At 39.5% G+C, this 19,352-nt stretch overlaps 1 protein-coding gene across 4 annotated transcripts in view; it reads right to left on the reverse strand.

Moving 5' to 3' along the window:
• The window catches only part of LOC139753328 (ATP-binding cassette sub-family C member 5-like), a 525,518-nt gene that overhangs the window by 72,738 nt on the left and 433,428 nt on the right, over nt 1-19,352 (reverse strand). For all 4 annotated transcript variants that reach the window (XM_071669664.1, XM_071669665.1, XM_071669663.1 and 1 more), the window contains 4 exons: nt 18,750-18,854; nt 12,875-13,059; nt 3,604-3,731; nt 2,045-2,167 (listed from right to left, as the gene is read on the reverse strand). In XM_071669664.1, coding sequence (XP_071525765.1) covers nt 2,045-2,167; nt 3,604-3,731; nt 12,875-13,059; nt 18,750-18,854 — 541 coding nt within the window. The remainder of the gene's footprint in view (nt 1-2,044; nt 2,168-3,603; nt 3,732-12,874; nt 13,060-18,749; nt 18,855-19,352) is intronic.

Below are 19,352 nucleotides of genomic sequence, written 5' to 3' on the forward strand. Positions count from 1 at the left end.
AAGATTTTGTGTGATCGGGGCCTGAACATGCAGGAGGGTGAAAGGAGGGCAAGGAATAGAGTGAATTGGAGCGATGTGGTATACCGGGGTTGACGTGCTGTCAGTGGAGTGAATCAAGGCATGTGAAGCGTCTGGGGTAAACCATGGAAAGCTGTGTAGGTATGTATATTTGCCTGTGTGGACGTATGTATATACATGTGTATGGGGGGGGTTAGGCCATTTCTTTCGTCTGTTTCCTTGCGCTACCTCGCAAATGCGGGAGACAGCGACAAAGTTTAATATAAAAAAATATATATGTGTGTGTGTGTAAATGAGTGGATGGGCCATTCTTCATCTGTTTCCTGGCACCACCTCACTGATGTGGGAAACGGTGATTAAGTATAATGAATAGTGATAAATAATGATAATAATAATAATATACAACATAATAATATACCACATCGCTCCAATTCACTCTATTCCTTGCCCTCCTTTCACCCTCCTGCATGTTCAGGCCCCGATCACACAAAATCTTTTTCACTCCATCTTTCCACCTCCAATTTGGTCTCCCTCTTCTCCTCGTTCCCTCCACCTCCGACACATATATCCTCTTGGTCAATCTTTCCTCACTCATTCTCTCCATGTGCCCAAACCATTTCAAAACACCCTCTTCTGCTCTCTCAACCACGCTCTTTTTATTTCCACACATCTCTCTTACCCTTACGTTACTTACTCGATCAAACCACCTCACACCACACATTTTCCTCAAACATCTCATTTCCAGCACATCCATCCTCCTGCGCACATCTCTATCCATAGCCCACGCCTGTTGTATGGTTGCGAGGCGTGGGCTATGGATAGAGATGTGCGCAGGAGGATGGATGTGCTGGAAATGAGATGTTTGAGGAAAATGTGTGGTGTGAGGTGGTTTGATCGAGTAAGTAACGTAAGGGTAAGAGAGATGTGTGGAAATAAAAAGAGCGTGGTTGAGAGAGCAGAAGAGGGTGTTTTGAAATGGTTTGGGCACATGGAGAGAATGAGTGAGGAAAGATTGACCAAGAGGATATATGTGTCGGAGGTGGAGGGAACGAGGAGAAGAGGGAGACCAAATTGGAGGTGGAAAGATGGAGTGAAAAAGATTTTGTGTGATCGGGGCCTGAACATGCAGGAGGGTGAAAGGAGGGCAAGGAATAGAGTGAATTGGAGCGATGTGGTATACAGGGGTTGACGTGCTGTCAGTGGATTGAATCAAGGCATGTGAAGCGTCTGGGGTAAACCATGGAAAGCTGTGTAGGTATGTATATTTGCATGTGTGGACGTGTGTATGTACATGTGTATGGGGGGGGGGTTGGGCCATTTCTTTCGTCTGTTTCCTTGCGCTACCTCGCAAACGCGGGAGACAGCGACAAAGTATAAAAAAAAAAAAAAAAAAAAAAAAAACATGGTGCTACTGAATTTCACCTGCTTGGGGTTATGCCATGTTGTTATCCCACCTTCGGTGAGGCTGAATCATCATTAATGGACGAAAAGGAGTACAGTCTCTATGAGTTATATGCAAAGGGCGAGCACAGGCTGCTGCCTGCTCACTAAATTTGAGGTTGAATAGAACCTTTGCGAATATATTTCTGAGAAATGTATCTGCTTACATAACAGACGACAAAGAAAAGAAAAATTACAAAATAAAGGTTATAATATTAATAAGAACAACAGCAACAGAATAACTATAATACAACAGTAATTATCATATTTTTTTCAAGTTCAATACAACCAAGGTTGAAAATATATATCTGGATATACAATAATTACACTTGGATGAATGGGTGGGAGGGTAATTAATAATCATGACTGATGGAAATGAAATGTTTCATGTTGAATATAAAGCTAATTTTCTAATGCTTTTGACTGTTCAGCACTATCCAATCCAAAACTAAAGCAAGTAATCAAGGTTTGAATGTACTTAACAACAAAGACATATTGAAAAAACTGAGAATAAATGCACAAATGATGAGGATAAGAAAACAATTAATGATAAGGATAAGAGTACAAACAATTAAAAAACACATACCTGCAATTATGAAAACTGGAATGGTAAACCATACATATATGAAACACACCAGGATGATCTGTCCCAAGACAAAAAGGAGGCCTTGCAGCAGGAACTCCAAGAAAAATGGGATACGCACATCCACTGTTGATAGAGAAGAATCGATATCATAGCTAACTTGGTCAGAATGAATGTTACAACATTATTAAGTTACTGAACGTTCTCTTAGAACATACATGATGCTAAGTAAGAGGATTAAGGTATATCAATATACATCATAAGTAATTCTATCTTTATCAAAGTGATCAATATGGCAATGTAAGCCCCAATCAAGATTTCTCAGGTGAAAGGAATAGAGCAAGAGGAAAAGAATGTATGAATTAATCAGGGATAAAAAAAACTGAGTCTTACTGGGTAGAAAGGTAGAAAGAGTTGGCAAGAAATGAGAAAGAGAATTCCAAACTTAGTGGGACAAGGGAAGAAGGAGGTATCATAACAGTCCAGATCTAAGTGGTTGGTCTCCTCACAGAAACTATGGGAAGCAGCTGCCAGGTGAGTGACTTGGGTCCAAGTCCTGTGGGTGGGGATGTGCAGACAGCTTATGAGGTCAGTGAGCAAAATAGAACCTTTTGAACAATGAAAATGCAGCAACACTACGACACACAAAATATATGGTTGAAGAGAGGTGAAGCCAGAATAATTAATGAGATGGAAGGCTTCTGATTCTACTCTGGTTAAAAAAGGGGTGGACGAAGAATCATCCCAGATATGTGAGCAGTATTCCATACTAGGGTAAATAAAATCCATGCAGATATGAAACAGCTCCTCATGAAAAAAAAAAAAAAAAATCATGATACCTATACAACATCCTTAGGTTTTGGGAAGCAGACTGTGACACTGATTATGAGGGATTCTGAGGATTGGGTGGAGGATACATTTGTCCTATATGTTTATATTCTCTTCATGTTTATGTTATTACATGGTTCAAGTGTGGTGTTTTGAAAATGAAAAGAGGGAAACAAATGGTTTTTAGGCATAGAAAAAGATATGTTTTACCTCAATCAAATTTGAATAGTTTACTGCTTCCCTATTCTGAGATGCTGTTCAGGTCTGAAGTGAGAGAGAAAACATGTTTAGAACAAGACAAAAAATGAGTATATGAGGGAGAATGAGAAGTAAAGTGAGGTGAAAAGGGTAAAAAAAGTATATCAGTATCAAAGCAAACAGGGTTATAGGTAAAAAAAAAAAAAAAAGAGATTATTTAAAGAAATATGAAAGAGAAGAGGCAAAGGGACAGAACTCTGACAAACGCTTCATTTGATGAGAGGAAGTCACACCATCAATGACTACTGCAGTAGAATAAATAGAGAGCACACTATGCACACGGGAACAGAGAGAGGCTGGAAAACGACATCAAACACTTAGATGCTGGGGGTTATGACAATCTTTAGCACATCTGGTTCATGAATCACATTTACTTAAATTTTGACATTAATTACTACATTTCACCATCCAAAAAATTTTCCTAGTAACTAGTGTCTTAAAAATATACAGATAATGAAAAACTTATGGAGGCTCACATTCATCAAGATCTCTTGAGAATCTGTTCAATATGCGGCCAGTTGGAGTTGTATCAAAGAAACTCATGGGCGCACGGAGGATACTCATAAACATGGCACTATGTAATTTGGAAGCACCTGCCAATACTCTGGAAAGTAAAGAAAATAGTAATCTACAATTAAATCATAATTAGCATAACAGAGAAGTGGTAATACACAAGTGCATCAACATGTTTTGTGTCAAATGTACTAAAGGCAACGGCAAGGTGCAGTGATTTTATCATGATACAGAGATGGTAATAAGAATGAATACAGTGCCTGCAGAGATATGAGTTCTCTACATATAAGACATAAGAATATAAACCTCATTAACATCTATTAACCCTTAAACAGCACTCAAAGACCAGAAATTCCAATACAAAGTGCAAAAAAAACAGAAAAAAATCCTTTAAAAAAGATACATTAGCATTCAAAAGTAAAAGAAAATGCACAGGAAATTATATTTTTTACTTTTGTGCTGGCCAGGTCAACTGCCAAGAGAGGGGCAGAAAAATGCTGTAGATGATGTCTACAGATCCCTATAAGATTGGAGAAAGTAGAGACGAATTGTCTTTCTTTCTAATGAGCTTGTTTCTACAGACAATCACTCACAGGCAGAGCAATGGTGGTGAATAATTGGAGTATATTTAAAATATTACACCTTTCAGTAATCAGTGTACTGCAATAGGCTGAGAGGTGTAGGAAGGATATTGAGGTATTTGTTTCTTTCTTTATCTGAATTTAGTTTCACATTTTACTCTTATTTTATACACAGACACAGCACTAGTAATGAGTAGCAGGAATATATCTACCTATATCTTATTACATTATTTACTTTTTTTTCTTTCAAACTATTCGCCATTTCCCGCATTAGCGAGGTAGCGTTAAGAACAGAGGACTGGGCCTTTGAGGGAATACCCTCACCTGGCCCAATTCTCTGTTCCTTCTTTTGAAAAAAAAAAAAAAAAAAAAAAAAAAAAAAAAACGAGAGGGGAGGATTTCCAGCCCCCCGCTCCCTCCCCTTTTAGTCGCCTTCTACGACACGCAGGGAATACGTGAGAAGTATTCTTAATCCCCTATCCCCTATTTACAACTAAATGAGAAGGCAGTGAGAGACTGGAAAAAGTGGAAAGGATATATAAGGTATTTTTCTTTGGAAATATTCCAGCTCTTTACCTATCAAGTGTTTCCAAAGTCCTCCATCATTCCAAGACTACACATAAAGAAAAATAAGTGAAGTAATTATGTTATTTCTACCGTAAGTGCATCCCTGGGGATAGGGGAGAAAGAATAATTCCAATGTATTCCCTGCGTGTTGTAAAAGGCAACTAAAAAAGGGAAGGGAGTGGGGGGCTGGGAATCCTCCCTTCTCGTTTTTTTTTAATTTTCCAAAAGAAGGAACAGAGAAGGGGGCCAGGTGAGGATATTCCCTCAAAGGCCCAGTCCTCTGTTCTTAACGCTGCCTCGCTAACACAGGATATGGCGAATAGTATGAAAGAAAGAAGTGCAAGGGCAATGGGGATGTCTCCCAAACAAGCTTACTTCCTTCTTATATGTTCCTGCTTAAATCAGTCACTTAAATCATCTGCTTGTTTCTCATGTTATTATTCTACACTTTCCTTACAAACTAATACATATCATGGGAGGATTCAGGATTCTGGAAAGGGTAGATCAAGACTGCTTGAACATCTAGAAACAGTAGTGTGTTATGAAACTGACCAAACAAAAAATGTAATAAAATACAACTATATCAGATTTATTTTCTACATCTCTTTCATACTATTCATACAAACAACAAGAGTATATCTGCATTATCTCTGACAAAATAACTCATCAAGTATGGAACCTAGGAACATTCTGCAATGATGTTTTTGAATGAATGCTTGACAGACCATGTGTGTATCAATCTGAAGACTGTGCTGGAGGTAGAACAATGCCAATCCAGAGAGTCTAGTCTCTCTTCCAAAGTAGTTGATCAAAGAAAGATCATCATCCTGAAACCAACAAAGGACCTTTGGATGTTTCAGCCTCACAACTCCAGGGGATAATATAATGGCAACTAGTCAGATGAACGTTTCTAAAGCAATGGAATCAAAATTTTAAGAAGGGATCTGTCCAGCAGTGATACTGCAGTTTAATTACATAACTTGTTTGACACGAACTTTTTATATTGCTTATTCTGATATATCCTAAAACATAGGTATTATAAATACAAATTTTCATGTAAAGGAATCTGTTTTTTCCCTTGGAAACTAAAATTTTTGACACTGCACAATATTTGCATATGCATGAGGGATTAAATGACCAAATCTACTTTCCAGTGTGCAATCCATCCCTTTGTATTTGCAGTGAAAGAGCAGGGGATACAAAAAGTTCAATTCTATTGAAGTCTTGTCTACATCGCAGTCTAACTCTCTGGTGTTAGATAACAATAGGGGAAGTACTGCTGGGTCTGGTTTGAGTCATTAATCTTGAACCTGGTTTTTAACTGAGAAAGAATGCAATCCAGGATATCAACTGCTACATTTCTTTTCTTGTGCTCTTCACTTGTGGTTAAGTCATCATTTGATGTGCCATTGTCAACTAGGGTCCCGCTGCACATCCTCACCCACTACTTCATTTGTGGAATTCAACAAGGTGAATTTTGTGTCAATGTGGCAATTTATGTCATCCATCCTTGTGATTACAACAGTGATCAGTTTGTAGTTATATAGAACATCCTGAAAACATTTTTGCAATTTTGTGGCCAGTGGCTGAATTACTTCCAGTGTGCATCATATGATCTGAAAGGCCACAACATTAATTGATGACTTCCTGCTTGTTACGGAAACCTTGAGCTCTGACTCTGATGTCTCAGCTCCAGAACCACGTCTCCATTCTTCAGTACACACTCGACTGAGCACCTGGATTGACAGTGCATTGAGAGTGTCACAAATGAAGAGATAGAATTCCTTTAGTATGTCAAGGTAAATGTGTTAATCAAAATGTTCAGCAGAAATAATTCAATTTTATTATGCAAGATTCAGAACCCTTCTCTTATAACACCCTTTCATGCATCCTCAGTCTCTCTAAGGAGAAATCAATGAACAGGAAAATTTCATTTGGGTGGTGCACCATACTTCTACTTATGAGCATCTATCATGATCATGTGATGCAAAATCATTACATTGTTATAGTAGTGGGTAGAGAATGTTGTTACAGCAATTGCCTTGATTCTGCCCTGAACCCCCATCCATTCTGACGATATTACAGTAGCCCGTGAATCTTGCATATGACAATGGCACATCGCTTTAGAAGTGGAATTAATGATATTTGCTATGGCTTCTGTTGGGTGCTTCCGATGTTCAGACAAATGAAACAAATAAGATCTCTCTGACTTCAAGCCTGACCAGATCCACAAATCTCGAACAGACTGACAGGATCTCTTTGTTGTCATACTTGTCTGTCAACTCATTTGATATAATTCATTATACAATTTACATTTTTTAAAAGCTCTGTTAGAAAAGACCTAATGTGGTCTTCAGTGACCTGCAAAATTTCATTTTGCACTGTTTCTGATATGCAAATAGAATTCATTTTGGGATGCAAACAATGCTCTTGAAGCTTGATCATGCTGTAGGGTGAAATGCATGCAACGGATAAGGTGAATTGGAGGGAAGTGACATACAGGGTCAACTGCTGCCTGTGGACTGAACCAAGGTATGTAAAGCATCCTGGAGAAACCACAGAAAGGTTTTTTGGTCCAAATTGTGGCTAGGGGGTTGTGGTTTCAGTGCATCACGCATGACAGCTAGAGAATGGGTGTGAGCGAGTAAGGCCTTTTCTTCATCTGTTCTTGGGCTACCTTGCTAAGTCTCATAAGTATGTATAGAAGAACAGTTCTAAAGTTGTGGGAATGGGGCACAAACAACAAAGGTCTCCTATCCTGTTTAAAAGTTGTGGAGATGGGGCCAAAACAACAAAGGTCTCCTATCCTGTAAAGTACAAACAGATCATCATAATAACTGAGGAAAGAAACAAAGATAGTACTAGAATAAAGAATGCTGAATTACAGTTTGAGGATGGAGGCCTTATATTTATCCTCCATGGAGGAGAGATGAGTAAAGGGTCACAAGATAATAATCTTCAAGTTTTCAAACCAGTATGATGAGGTAAACAGCGAACAATTAATCAAAAGATGCAATGCTAGAACAACCAGAGGCCATCATATGAAATCCAGTAAGAAACTTATCATAATATTGAATGAATGGAATCAAGTGAATGATGAAACTGTGAAGATATACAACATACAGAGATTTAAAAAGTTGCAAAATAGTAGAGAAAGTTCAAGAGATGGAGCCCTACAAGAGTAAAATTCCCTTCATGTATGATACAGTTAAGCAATTACATTAAAACAAAATTACACCATGGTTTCAAGGAAATAAATTCTTGCAACACAAATCCTCTAGGCTTAATGCAGAGTAGAGCTCTGCCTTAGATCAAAGAAATGAATAAGTAAAGCAGGAATTCCTACAATGCCAGAATAAAAGGCTTTATTTCATACTTGATCGCTATTTCCTGTGTTAGTGAGGTAGCACCAGGAACAGACAAAGAAAGACTGCATCTGTTCACATCTATTCTCTAGCTATCATATGTAATGCACCAAAACCATAGCTTCCAATCCATAACCAGGTCACAACCTTTCCATGATTTATCCTGGATGCTTGACTTGCCCTGGATCAATCCACTGACAGCACATCAACCCCTGGATACAACATCATTCCAATTCATTTTATCCCATGTACGTCTTTCACCCTACTGAATGTTCAAACTCGTCGCCCAATATTTTCTTCACTCCATCATTTCATCTCTAATATGGTCTCCCAATTCTCCTTGTTCCCTCCTCTTCTGACACACATGTCCTCCTTTTCAACTGTTCCTCGTTCATTCTCCCCATACTTCCAGACCACTTAAGAACACCCTCTTCAGCTCTCTCTTAACCATACTCCCTTTATTATCCACCTCTCTCTTGTCCTTTCATTACCTACTCCTATCAAACTACCTCACACCATATACTGTTCTCAAACATTTCATTTCTAACACACCCATCCTCCTCTACACAGTATGACCTACAGCCCAAACCTCTCATCCATATAATATAATGCTGGGCCTACAATACCTTAAAACATACCCATTTTTGTCCTCCCAGATAATGATCTCCCCTTTGACACGCTCTTCAGTACTCCAGGAACCTTTGCCACCCACTTCCATTTCCTTGGTTCCATATGCTGCCATGTCTACTCCAAGGCATCTAAAACACTTCACTTCCTCCATTTTTTCTCCATTCAAACTCACTACAACTAACCTATCCCTCAACTCTGCTAAACCTCATAACCTTCCTTTTATTCAAATTTACTCTCAACTACCTTTCACAAACCCTCCCAAACTCAGTCATCAACTTCTGCAATTTCACACTTGAATCTGCTACCAGCGCTGTACCATCAGCAAACAACACCTGACTCACTTACCAAGCCCTCTCATCCCCTACAGTCTCTCTCTCTCTCTCTCTCTCTCTCTCTCTCTCTCTCTCTCTCTCTCTTCTCTCTCTCTCTCTCTCTCTCTCTCTCTCTCTCTCTCTCTCTCTCTCTGACTCTTGCATTTACCTCCCTCATCTCTCCATCTATAAAAATGAAACAATCATGGAAATATCACACATCCCTGCTGCATATCAACCTTCACTTGCCACTATTCATTCTCCTCTCTTCCTACTTGTGAACATGCCTTACACTCTAACTAAAAACTTCTCTGCTTCTAGTAGCTTTCCTCCCACACCGTATATTCTTAAAACCTTCCACAAGGTATCTCTATTTACCCTATTATATGCTTTCTCCAGATCCATAAGTGCTACACAGAAATCCATCTGTTTCTTTAAGTATCTCTCATACACACTCTTTAAAGCAGACACCAGATCCACACATCCTCTACCACTTCTGAAACCACACTGTTCATCCCAGTCTAATGCTCTGTAAATGCCTTCACTCTCAATCACTACCCTCCCATACAACTTACTAGGTACACAACATACTTATACCTCTGTAGTTTGAACACTCACCTCTATCCCCATTACCTTTATACAGTAGCATTATGCTGGCATCTTGTTAATCCTCAGGCACCTTACCATGATCCATACATATACAGTGAAAATCCTAACTAAACAATCAACAACACAGTCACCCCCCTTTCTTAATAAATTCAAAAGTAATACCATCCTTGCCACATTTCATACTATGTAAGCCTTTCACCACCTCTTCTGTCTTCAAACTACTCTCCATAACCACCTCACTTCACATACTACTCTGACCCAAGTATCCTACAACTGCCATCCCATCATCAACCATATTCAACAGTCCTTCAAAATACTCGCTCCATCTCCTTACTTCATCACTACATGTTACCACTTCCTCTTTCGCCCCTTGTTTGTTCTCTTCTTTTTTGCACATCATTCACCTCCTTCCAAAACATCATCTTCTCATCCCTTAAGTGTACTGGTACTTGGTCATCCCAAATCTCATGGGCCCTCTTTTTCAACCCCTACAACTTTTTCCTGACCTCCTGCCACTTTCTCTTATGCATCCCCCAATAATTTGCACTGCTTCCTTGTAAGTACCCCCAATACTTCCCTTTGCTCTTTTACCAGCAACTTTACTGCTTATCCCATCACTTACTACCCTTCCTAATTTGCCTACCTCCCATCTTTCACATGCCACATGCATTTCTCACACATGCCAGCACTGCTTCCCTAAATACCTGCCATTCCTCACCCACTACCCTTGCTTTTATTTACTCTCACCTTTTGCCACTCTATACTCAGTCTCTCCTGGTATTTCTTTAAATGTCTCTCTTCCTAAATCACTTACCTTCACCACTTCCTTCTCACCAATACTGTTTCCTCTTTTCCTAAAACCTCTACAAATCTTCACCCTTGCCTACACAAGACAGTGATCAGACATCTCACCAGATGCCCCTCTCAGCACATTTACATCTAAAAATCTCTCTTTTACATGCCTATCAATCAATATGCAATTCAATAATACCCACTGACCATCTTTCGTACTCATGTATGTATACTTGAGTAGAGCTACAGACAAGATTAAGAGGCAGACTCCTTCAAAGACAAGGAGACTGCTGCTGTGGTAGGGAACAAAGAAAGGTTGTAAGAAAAATATTGGTTGAAACTACTGCATCAGTTCACAGGAAGACTAGGACAAAGTCCAAAGTTGGTTTGATAAGTGGATGAGGAGATTCGACCCGAATAACTGCAAGGTCATGAGTGAAAGAAATCCTGTATGAAAACATGAAATAGGGTGTAGGGACTGATGCAAGAAAAGGAACCTAAAGGTCAACAGTGGGGCAAATTTATTGCTAGAGATAAACATCAGGAGAACTGAGAAAGAGGTACACTGTCTGCTGACAAATATTTGTCAACATCAAGTATATGGATAAGGATATGTTAAGTGAGCAATTCACAACAAAAATCAAGTCAATCTAGATTATGCCTCTCATGTCTGGTCACTGTACCTAAAGAAGTGCAAAGATATAACTGAGAAAGTCAAGAGGACAGCAACCATAAGGGTGCCAGAATTAAGAGAACAGAACTTAAATGAAACACTATCTAACACAGACAAGAGAAGAGAAAGGAGTGACCTAAATCAGCTGGATGACAATGACAGTGCTTTACTTTCATCACATATGTTGATCTTATCCTAAAAGAATTCAAGAACATTTGTTAAACAAACAACTTTATCAAAATCTATATTGAGAATTGCTTATTAAGCAGTGGTCCTCTAAATAGTTTACAATTTTGTCCCAGATGATGATACCCATAAGTTTTCCAACTACAGACATTAAACTAAGTGGCTGATTATTTCTGTGCATATACTTAATACCATTTTTGAATACTGGTGTTGCATTGGCAAACTTGGATTCCTCTAGAACTTTCTCTGTAGTGAGTAACTTAAAAGAAAGAGCAATCAAAGGATTAACTATCTCATCTTTTGCCTTTTCTACTGTCCTCTGACAAATCTTATCAGGGCCTGCTATCTTATTTACTTTTAATCTTATCAGGGTCTGCTATTCTATTTACTTTTATTCAACTTAATGTTAACAGCATATCTTACACCTTCATGTCAGTATTTATTTATTATTTATTTTGCTTTATCGCTGTCTCCTGCGTTAGCGAGGTAGTGCAAGGAAACAGACGAAAGAATGGCCCAACCCACCCATATACACATGTATATACATACACGTCATTCACGACATTCATGTCAGTATGTAGCAGAATATTTTCATCTCTTGGCAAAAGAACTGAATTTAAGACAAAAGTTATGTCTTCAATCATAAATACAGACACAGAAAATGGATAATTTAAGATATTTTCCATGGCTCCATTGCTATGGACCAAGTCAACATTTTCTATAATTAATGGGCAAATTGACTAGGTGATGACTCTTGCTTCTAGCATAACTATAAAACTCCTTAAGGCTTCTTTTGCTATTTTCAACAATATACATTTCATATTTTGTTTACTTTTCTTTTTCTTTCATACTATTCGCCATTTCCTGCATTAGCGAGGTAGCATTAAGAACAAAGGACTGGGCCTTCGAGGGAATATCCTCACCTGGCCCCCTTCTCTGTTCCTTCTTTTGGAAAATAAAAAAAAAAAAAAGAGAGAGGGGGAGGATTTTCAGCCACCCACTCCCTCCCCTTTTAGTCACCTTCTACGACATGCAGGGAATACGTGGGCAGTATTCTTTCTCCCCTATCCCCAGGGATAATATTTTGTTTACACTGACATATAAATCTCTGTTTTCCTATGCAATATTATGTAATTCACTCTATTAAGTTGGCTAGTGATCTCTATGATGTTCTTTTGTGCTCCTTTCTCAGTCAGCAGGGAGTTCTTTATTTTATCATTCCACCATGTTCCCTCTACTGATTTGAAATTTTCCTGAAACTTCCCCATTTTTACTTTCATTTATCCTTACTTACTTTTCCACACCTACATAATCAAACTTTCTTCTAGCATATACAGGAGGCAACTGCTAAACTTTGGTAAATGGAAAAAATGTATTCTTGTAAATTCTTTTACCAATCCTGCTCTTTTCATATCACAAAAGGGATAATTCTTAGTTGAATTCTATTCTAAGCTTTCTATGAAAACAGAGTATAGCTCACAGGAAGAAAAGGTTTATATATGTAATCTATCTTTACATACCTGAAGGTCACTCCAATGCCTTTAACAATACCCGTGATGAGAAGCAACACAAAGCTTAGACCATACACCAACTGGTACATCCACAACATTGGATTCTTTGTAATGTCACCCTTTAATTTTTCATCTGATAATGTGATGTTGTATTCTGTAGTATTTGTTATCCGTTCTTCCACCTTGCCATCCCCCTAGAAGAATCAAGATGTGGTTAGGGTAATTATGGTTAAGTATTTTCAAAATACATTAGAAATTAGTCAAAATCACAAGGTTCTTGAAATAATAAACAATGGATATGATGAATATTACCTAGGTCTAAGGTCTAAGCAAACAAAATCAGAGGATGATTAAATGCAACAACTTACAGCCCATAAGGGAATTGCCAAAAGCAAAATGTCTAAAGAAAAATATCCTGAATTCTTGTTACAAGCCATAAATCAAAATAACTTTATTTATTTTTTTATTATACTTTGTCACTGTCTCCCACGTTAGCGAGGTAGTGCAAGGATACAGACGAAAGAATGGCCCAACCCACCCACATACACATGTATATACATACACGTCCACACATGCACATATACCTACCTATACCTCTCAATGTATACATATATATACACACACAGACATATACATTTATAAACATGTACATAATTCATAGTCTGCCTTTATTCATTCCTGTCGCCACCCCACCACACATGAAATGACAACACCCTACCCCTGCATGCATGCGAGGTAGTGCTAGGAAAAGACAACAAAGGCCACATTCGTTCACACTCAGTCTCTAGCTGTCATGTATAATGCACCAAAACCACAGCTCCCATTCCATATCCAGGCCCCACAAAACTTTCCATGGTTTACCCCAGACGCTTCACATACCCTAGTTCAATCCAGTGACAGCATCTCAATCCCAGTATACCACATCGTTCTAATTCACTCTATTCCTTGCACGCCTTTCACCCTCCTCTAGGTTCAGGCCCTGATCGCTCAAAATCTTTTTCACTCCATCTTTCCACCTCCAATTTGGTCTCCCACTTCTCCTCGTTCCCTCCACCTCTGACACATAAATCCTCTTTGTCAATCTTTCCTTATTCATTCTCTCTGTGACCAAACTACTTCAAAACACCATCCTCTGCCCTCTCAACCACAGTCTTTTCATTACCACACAACTCTCTTACCCTTTCATTACTTACTCAATCAAACCAGCTCACACCACATATTGTCCTCAAACATTTCATTTCCAACAAATCCACCCTTCTCTGCACAACTCTATCTATAGTCCATGCCACGCAACCATATAACATTGTTGGAACCACTATTCCCTCAAACATATCCATTTGCTTTCCGAGATAATGTTCTCACCTTCCACACATTTTTCAACGCTCCCAGAACTTTCGCCCCCTACCCCACTCTGTGACTCACTTCCGCTTCCATGGTTCCATCCGCTTCCAAATTCACTCCCAGATATCTAAAACACTTCACTTCCTCCAGTTTTTCTCCATTCAAACTTACCTCCCAATTGACTTGTCCCTCAACCCTACTGTACCTAACAACCCTCCTCTTATACACATTTACTCTCAGCTTTCTTCTTTCACACACTTTACCAAACTCAGTCACCAGCTTCTGCAGTTTCTCATCCAAATCAGCCACCAGCACTGTATCATCAGCAAACAACAACTGACTCACTTCCCAAGCTCTCTCATCCATAACAGACTGCATACTTGCCCCTCTTTCCAAATTTCTTGCATTTACCTCCCTAACAACCCCATCCATGAACAAATCAAACAACAATGGAGACATTACGCACCCCTGCCGCAAACTGATATTCACTGAGAACCAATCACTTTCCTCTCTTCCTACTCATTCACATGCCTTACATTCTCAATAAAAACTTTTCACTGCTTCTAACAATTTGCCTCCCACACCATTTATTCTTAATACCTTCCACAGAGCATCTCTATCAACTCTATCGTATGCCTTCTGCAGATCCATAAATGCTACATACAAATCTATTTGCTTTTCTAAGTATTTCTCACATACATTCTTCAAAGCAAACACCTGATCCACATATCCTTTACCACTTCTGAAACCACACTGCTCTTCCCCAATCTGATGCTCTGTACATGCCTTCACCCTCTCAATCAATACCCTCCCATATAATTTACCAGGAATACTCAACAAACTTATACCTCTGTAATTTGAACACTCACCTTTATCCCCTTTGCCTTTGTACATTGGCACTATGCAAGCATTCTGCCAATCCTCAGGCATTTCACCATGAACCAAACATACATCAAATATCCTTACCAACCAGGCAACAACACAGTCACCCCCCTTTTCTAATAAATTCCACTGCAATACCATCCAAACCCGCTGCCTTGCTGGCTTTCATCTTCCTCAAAGCTTTTACTACCTCCTCTCTATTTACCAAATTATTCTCCCTAACCCTCTCATTTCGCACACCACCTCGACCAAAACACCCTATATCTGGCACTCTATCATCTAGTGCATTCAACAAACCTTCAAAATACTCACTCCATCTCCTTTTCACATCACCACTAATTATTATCACCTCCCCATTGGTCCACTTCACTGATGTTACCATTTGTTCTCTTGTCTTACGCACTTTATTTACCTCCTTCCATAGCATCTTTAATTCTCCCAAAATTTAATGATACTCTCTCACCCCAACACTCATTTGCACTTTTTCACCTATCGCACCTTTTTCTTGACCTCTTGCCCTCTTCTTTAATACATCTCCCAGTCATTTGTACTATTTCCCTGCAAAACTCATCCAAATGCCTCTCTCTACTCTTTCACTAATCATCTTACTTTTTCATCCCACCACACACTACCCTATCTAATCTTATATTATATATTATACGTTGTCGCTGTCTCCCGCGTTTGCAAGGTAGCACAAGTAAACAGACGAAAGAATGGCCCAACCCACCCACATACACATTTACATACATACACATCCACACACATATACATACCTACACTTTTCAACATATACATATATAAACATTTTTTCCTTTTTTTTTTTTTTTTTTGCTTTGTCACTGTCTCCCGCATTTGCGAGGCAGCGCAAGGAAACAGATGAAAGAAATGGCCCAACCCATCCCCATACACATGTATATACATACACGTCCACGCACGCAAATATACATACCTACACAGCTTTCCATGGTTTACCCCAGACGCTTCACATGCCCTGATTCAATCCACTGACAGCACGTCAACCCCGGTATACCACATTGATCCAATTCACTCAATTCCTTGCCCTCCTTTCACCCTCCTGCATGTTCAGGCCCCGATCACACAAAATCTTTTTCACTCCATCTTTCCACCTCCAATTTGGTCTCCCACTTCTCTTCGTTCCCTCCACCTCCGACACATATATCCTCTTGGTCAATCTTTCCTCACTCATTCTCTCCATGTGCCCAAACCATTTCAAAACACCCTCTTCTGCTCTCTCAACCACGCTCTTTTTATTTCCACACATCTCTCTTACCCTTACGTTACTTACTCGATCAAACCACCTCACACCACACATTGTCCTCAAACATCTCATTTCCAGCACATCCACCCTCCTGCGCACAACTCTATCCATAGCCCATGCCTCGCAACCATACAACATTGTTGGAATCACTATTCCTTCAAACATACCCATTCTTGCTTTCTGAGATAATGTTCTCGACTTCCACACATTCTTCAAGGCTCCCAGGATTTTCGCCCCCTCCCCCACCCTATGATCCACTTCTGCTTCCATGGTTCCATCCGCTGCCAGATCCACTCCCAGATATCTAAAACACTTTACTTCCTCCAGTTTTTCTCCATTCAAACTTAACTCCCAATTGACTTGACCCTCAACCCTACTGTATCTAATAACCTTGCTCTTAATCACATTTACTCTTAACTTTCTTCTTTCACACACTTTACCAAACTCAGTCACCAGCTTCTGCAGTTTCTCACATGAATCAGCCACCAGCGCTGTATCATCAGCGAACAACAACTGACTCACTTCCCAAGCTCTCTCATCCACAACAGACTTCATACATAGACATATACATATATACACATGTACATAATTCATACTTGCTGCCTTTATTCATTTCCGTCGCCACCCCGCCACACATGAAATGACATCCCCCTCCCCCCGCATGCACATGAGGTAGCGCTAGGAAAATACACTGAAACCACAGCTCCCTTTCCACATCCAGGCCCTACAAAACACTTCATGTTTTACCCTAGACGCTTCACATGCCCTGGCTCAATCCATTGACAGCACGTCGACCCCGGTATACCACATCGTTCCAATTCACTATTCCTTGCATGCCTTTCACCCTCCTGTATGTTCAGGCCCCGACTACACAAAATCTTTTTCACTCCATCCTTCCACCTCCAATTTGGTCTCCCACTTCTCCTCGTTCCCTCCACCTCTGACATATATATCCTCTTTGTCAATCTTTCCTTACTCATTCTCTCCATGTGACCAAACCATTTCAAAATACTCTCTTCAGCTCTCTCAACCACACTCTTTTTAATACCACACATCTCTCTTACCCTCTCATTACTTACTCAATCAAACCACCTCACACCAAAAATTGTTCTCAAACATCTCATTTCCAGCACATCCACCCTCCTCCGCACAAATCTATCTATAGCCCATGCCTCGCACCATATAACATTGTTGGAACCACTATTCCTTCATACATACCCATTTTTGCTTTCCAAGATAATGTTCTCGCCTTCCACACATTTTTCAACGCTCCCAGAACTTTTGCCCCCTCCCCCACCCTGTGACTCGCTTCCACTTCCATGGTTCCATCTGCTGCCAAATCCACTCCCGGATGTCTAAAACACTTCACTTCCACCAGTTTTTCTACATTCAAACTTACCTCCCACTTGACTTGTCCCTCAACCCTACTGTATCTAATAACCTTGCTCATATTCACAATTACTCTGATTTCTTCTTTCACACACTTTACCAAACTCAGTAACCAGCTTCTGCAGTTTCACACCCGAATCAGCCACCAGCAATGTATCATCAGTGAACAACAACTGACTCACTTCCCTGCCCCTCAAAAGGGTGGCCACAGATAAAGAGTCCCTATAACTGGTAGATTTCAGTGCCACTTCTTAGCCTTTAGTGCCTCACCCTTAACAGGCCACTGGCAGAGGGAAATTCCAGAGGCTCTTACTTATGTTCCAATCAACTACTTCTACCTAAGGTGTCTACCTAATGTTCCTACATGATGTTCCAACCTGCTACTTCTACCTAAAGCTACTGCCTAATGTCCCTGCCTACTACTTTCCTCCTGCCTAATGTTCCTACCAACTACTTCTATCAACTGCTCCTTCCATTTTGCCAAATGGCAGGGCTAGCACATAACACTCACCATTAGAAAATCTAAAGTTATAATGAACAAGTTGTGCAAGTTAAGCACTGCTTAGTGTTATGTGTGACAAAGAGAGATTGTATGTATATGGACAGAATGCCAGCAGTCCTCATGTGTGTCGGGCAGAAAGACCACTAACCTTCCCAATACCTAGGCGGGTAGGACTGGCAATATACCTCCCTGGTCTGTGGCTGCCTAGCAACTAATACCTATCAATTTATTCTATTTTAACCATATAATAAGAAATATATGAAAAATATATAAATGCAAAGATAATCACTGTAAAATAAAAACAGCTTGAAATATTATATAAACTCATGCATCACACACCAGAAACTAGACACCTGGCTTACTTCTGGGTAGGTGGGTGCAAAGACCCCCAAGAACATTAGAATGTTATACAAAATTCTCTCTTCACACATCATTTCATTCTTCTAAATATGCATGATGAATATACACAGTATATTAAATGGTCACATTACCTCATCAAGCCAGTGCTGCAGCCATATTGCATTGAACATTCTTGTCAAGGTAAAGATGATTATGGCAAATATGATTATATTTGTAGTAAGCCATCCTCCACTAACCTGACAAAAAAGTAGTTCATGAATAAGACAATCCAAGCTAAAAAAAAATTCTAAATCTATTACTTTTTCATTCTAAAGCAGAGTAAATCAGATATTCACATGACAAAATTAAAATCAACATAACTAGTTATCAGCATTACTAGAAACAGAATTCATAAAAGCACACACATAGATAAAACTTAAAAACTTCTCTGGATGAAAATGTATTGAACAGGGTGAATGTTTTGGAAATAAAATGCCTGAGAACAATACATGGTGTGAGGAGGGTTGATCACGTAAGTAATGATACGGCAAGAGAGAGGTTCGGTACTAAGAATAATATGGCGGAGAGAGTTGAAGAGGATTTATTGAAATGGTTTGGACATAAGGAGAGAATGAGTGAAGAAAGCATGACAAAGAGTATATATGTGTCAAAACTGTTGGGGGCAAGGAAAAAGGGAAAAGTGAATTGGAAACAGAGGAATGGAGTGATCTAGATTTTGAGTGCTTCAGTATGAG

This window comes from Panulirus ornatus, chromosome 14, assembly GCF_036320965.1.
Source record: "Panulirus ornatus isolate Po-2019 chromosome 14, ASM3632096v1, whole genome shotgun sequence".
NCBI classification, from domain to species: domain Eukaryota; kingdom Metazoa; phylum Arthropoda; class Malacostraca; order Decapoda; family Palinuridae; genus Panulirus; species Panulirus ornatus.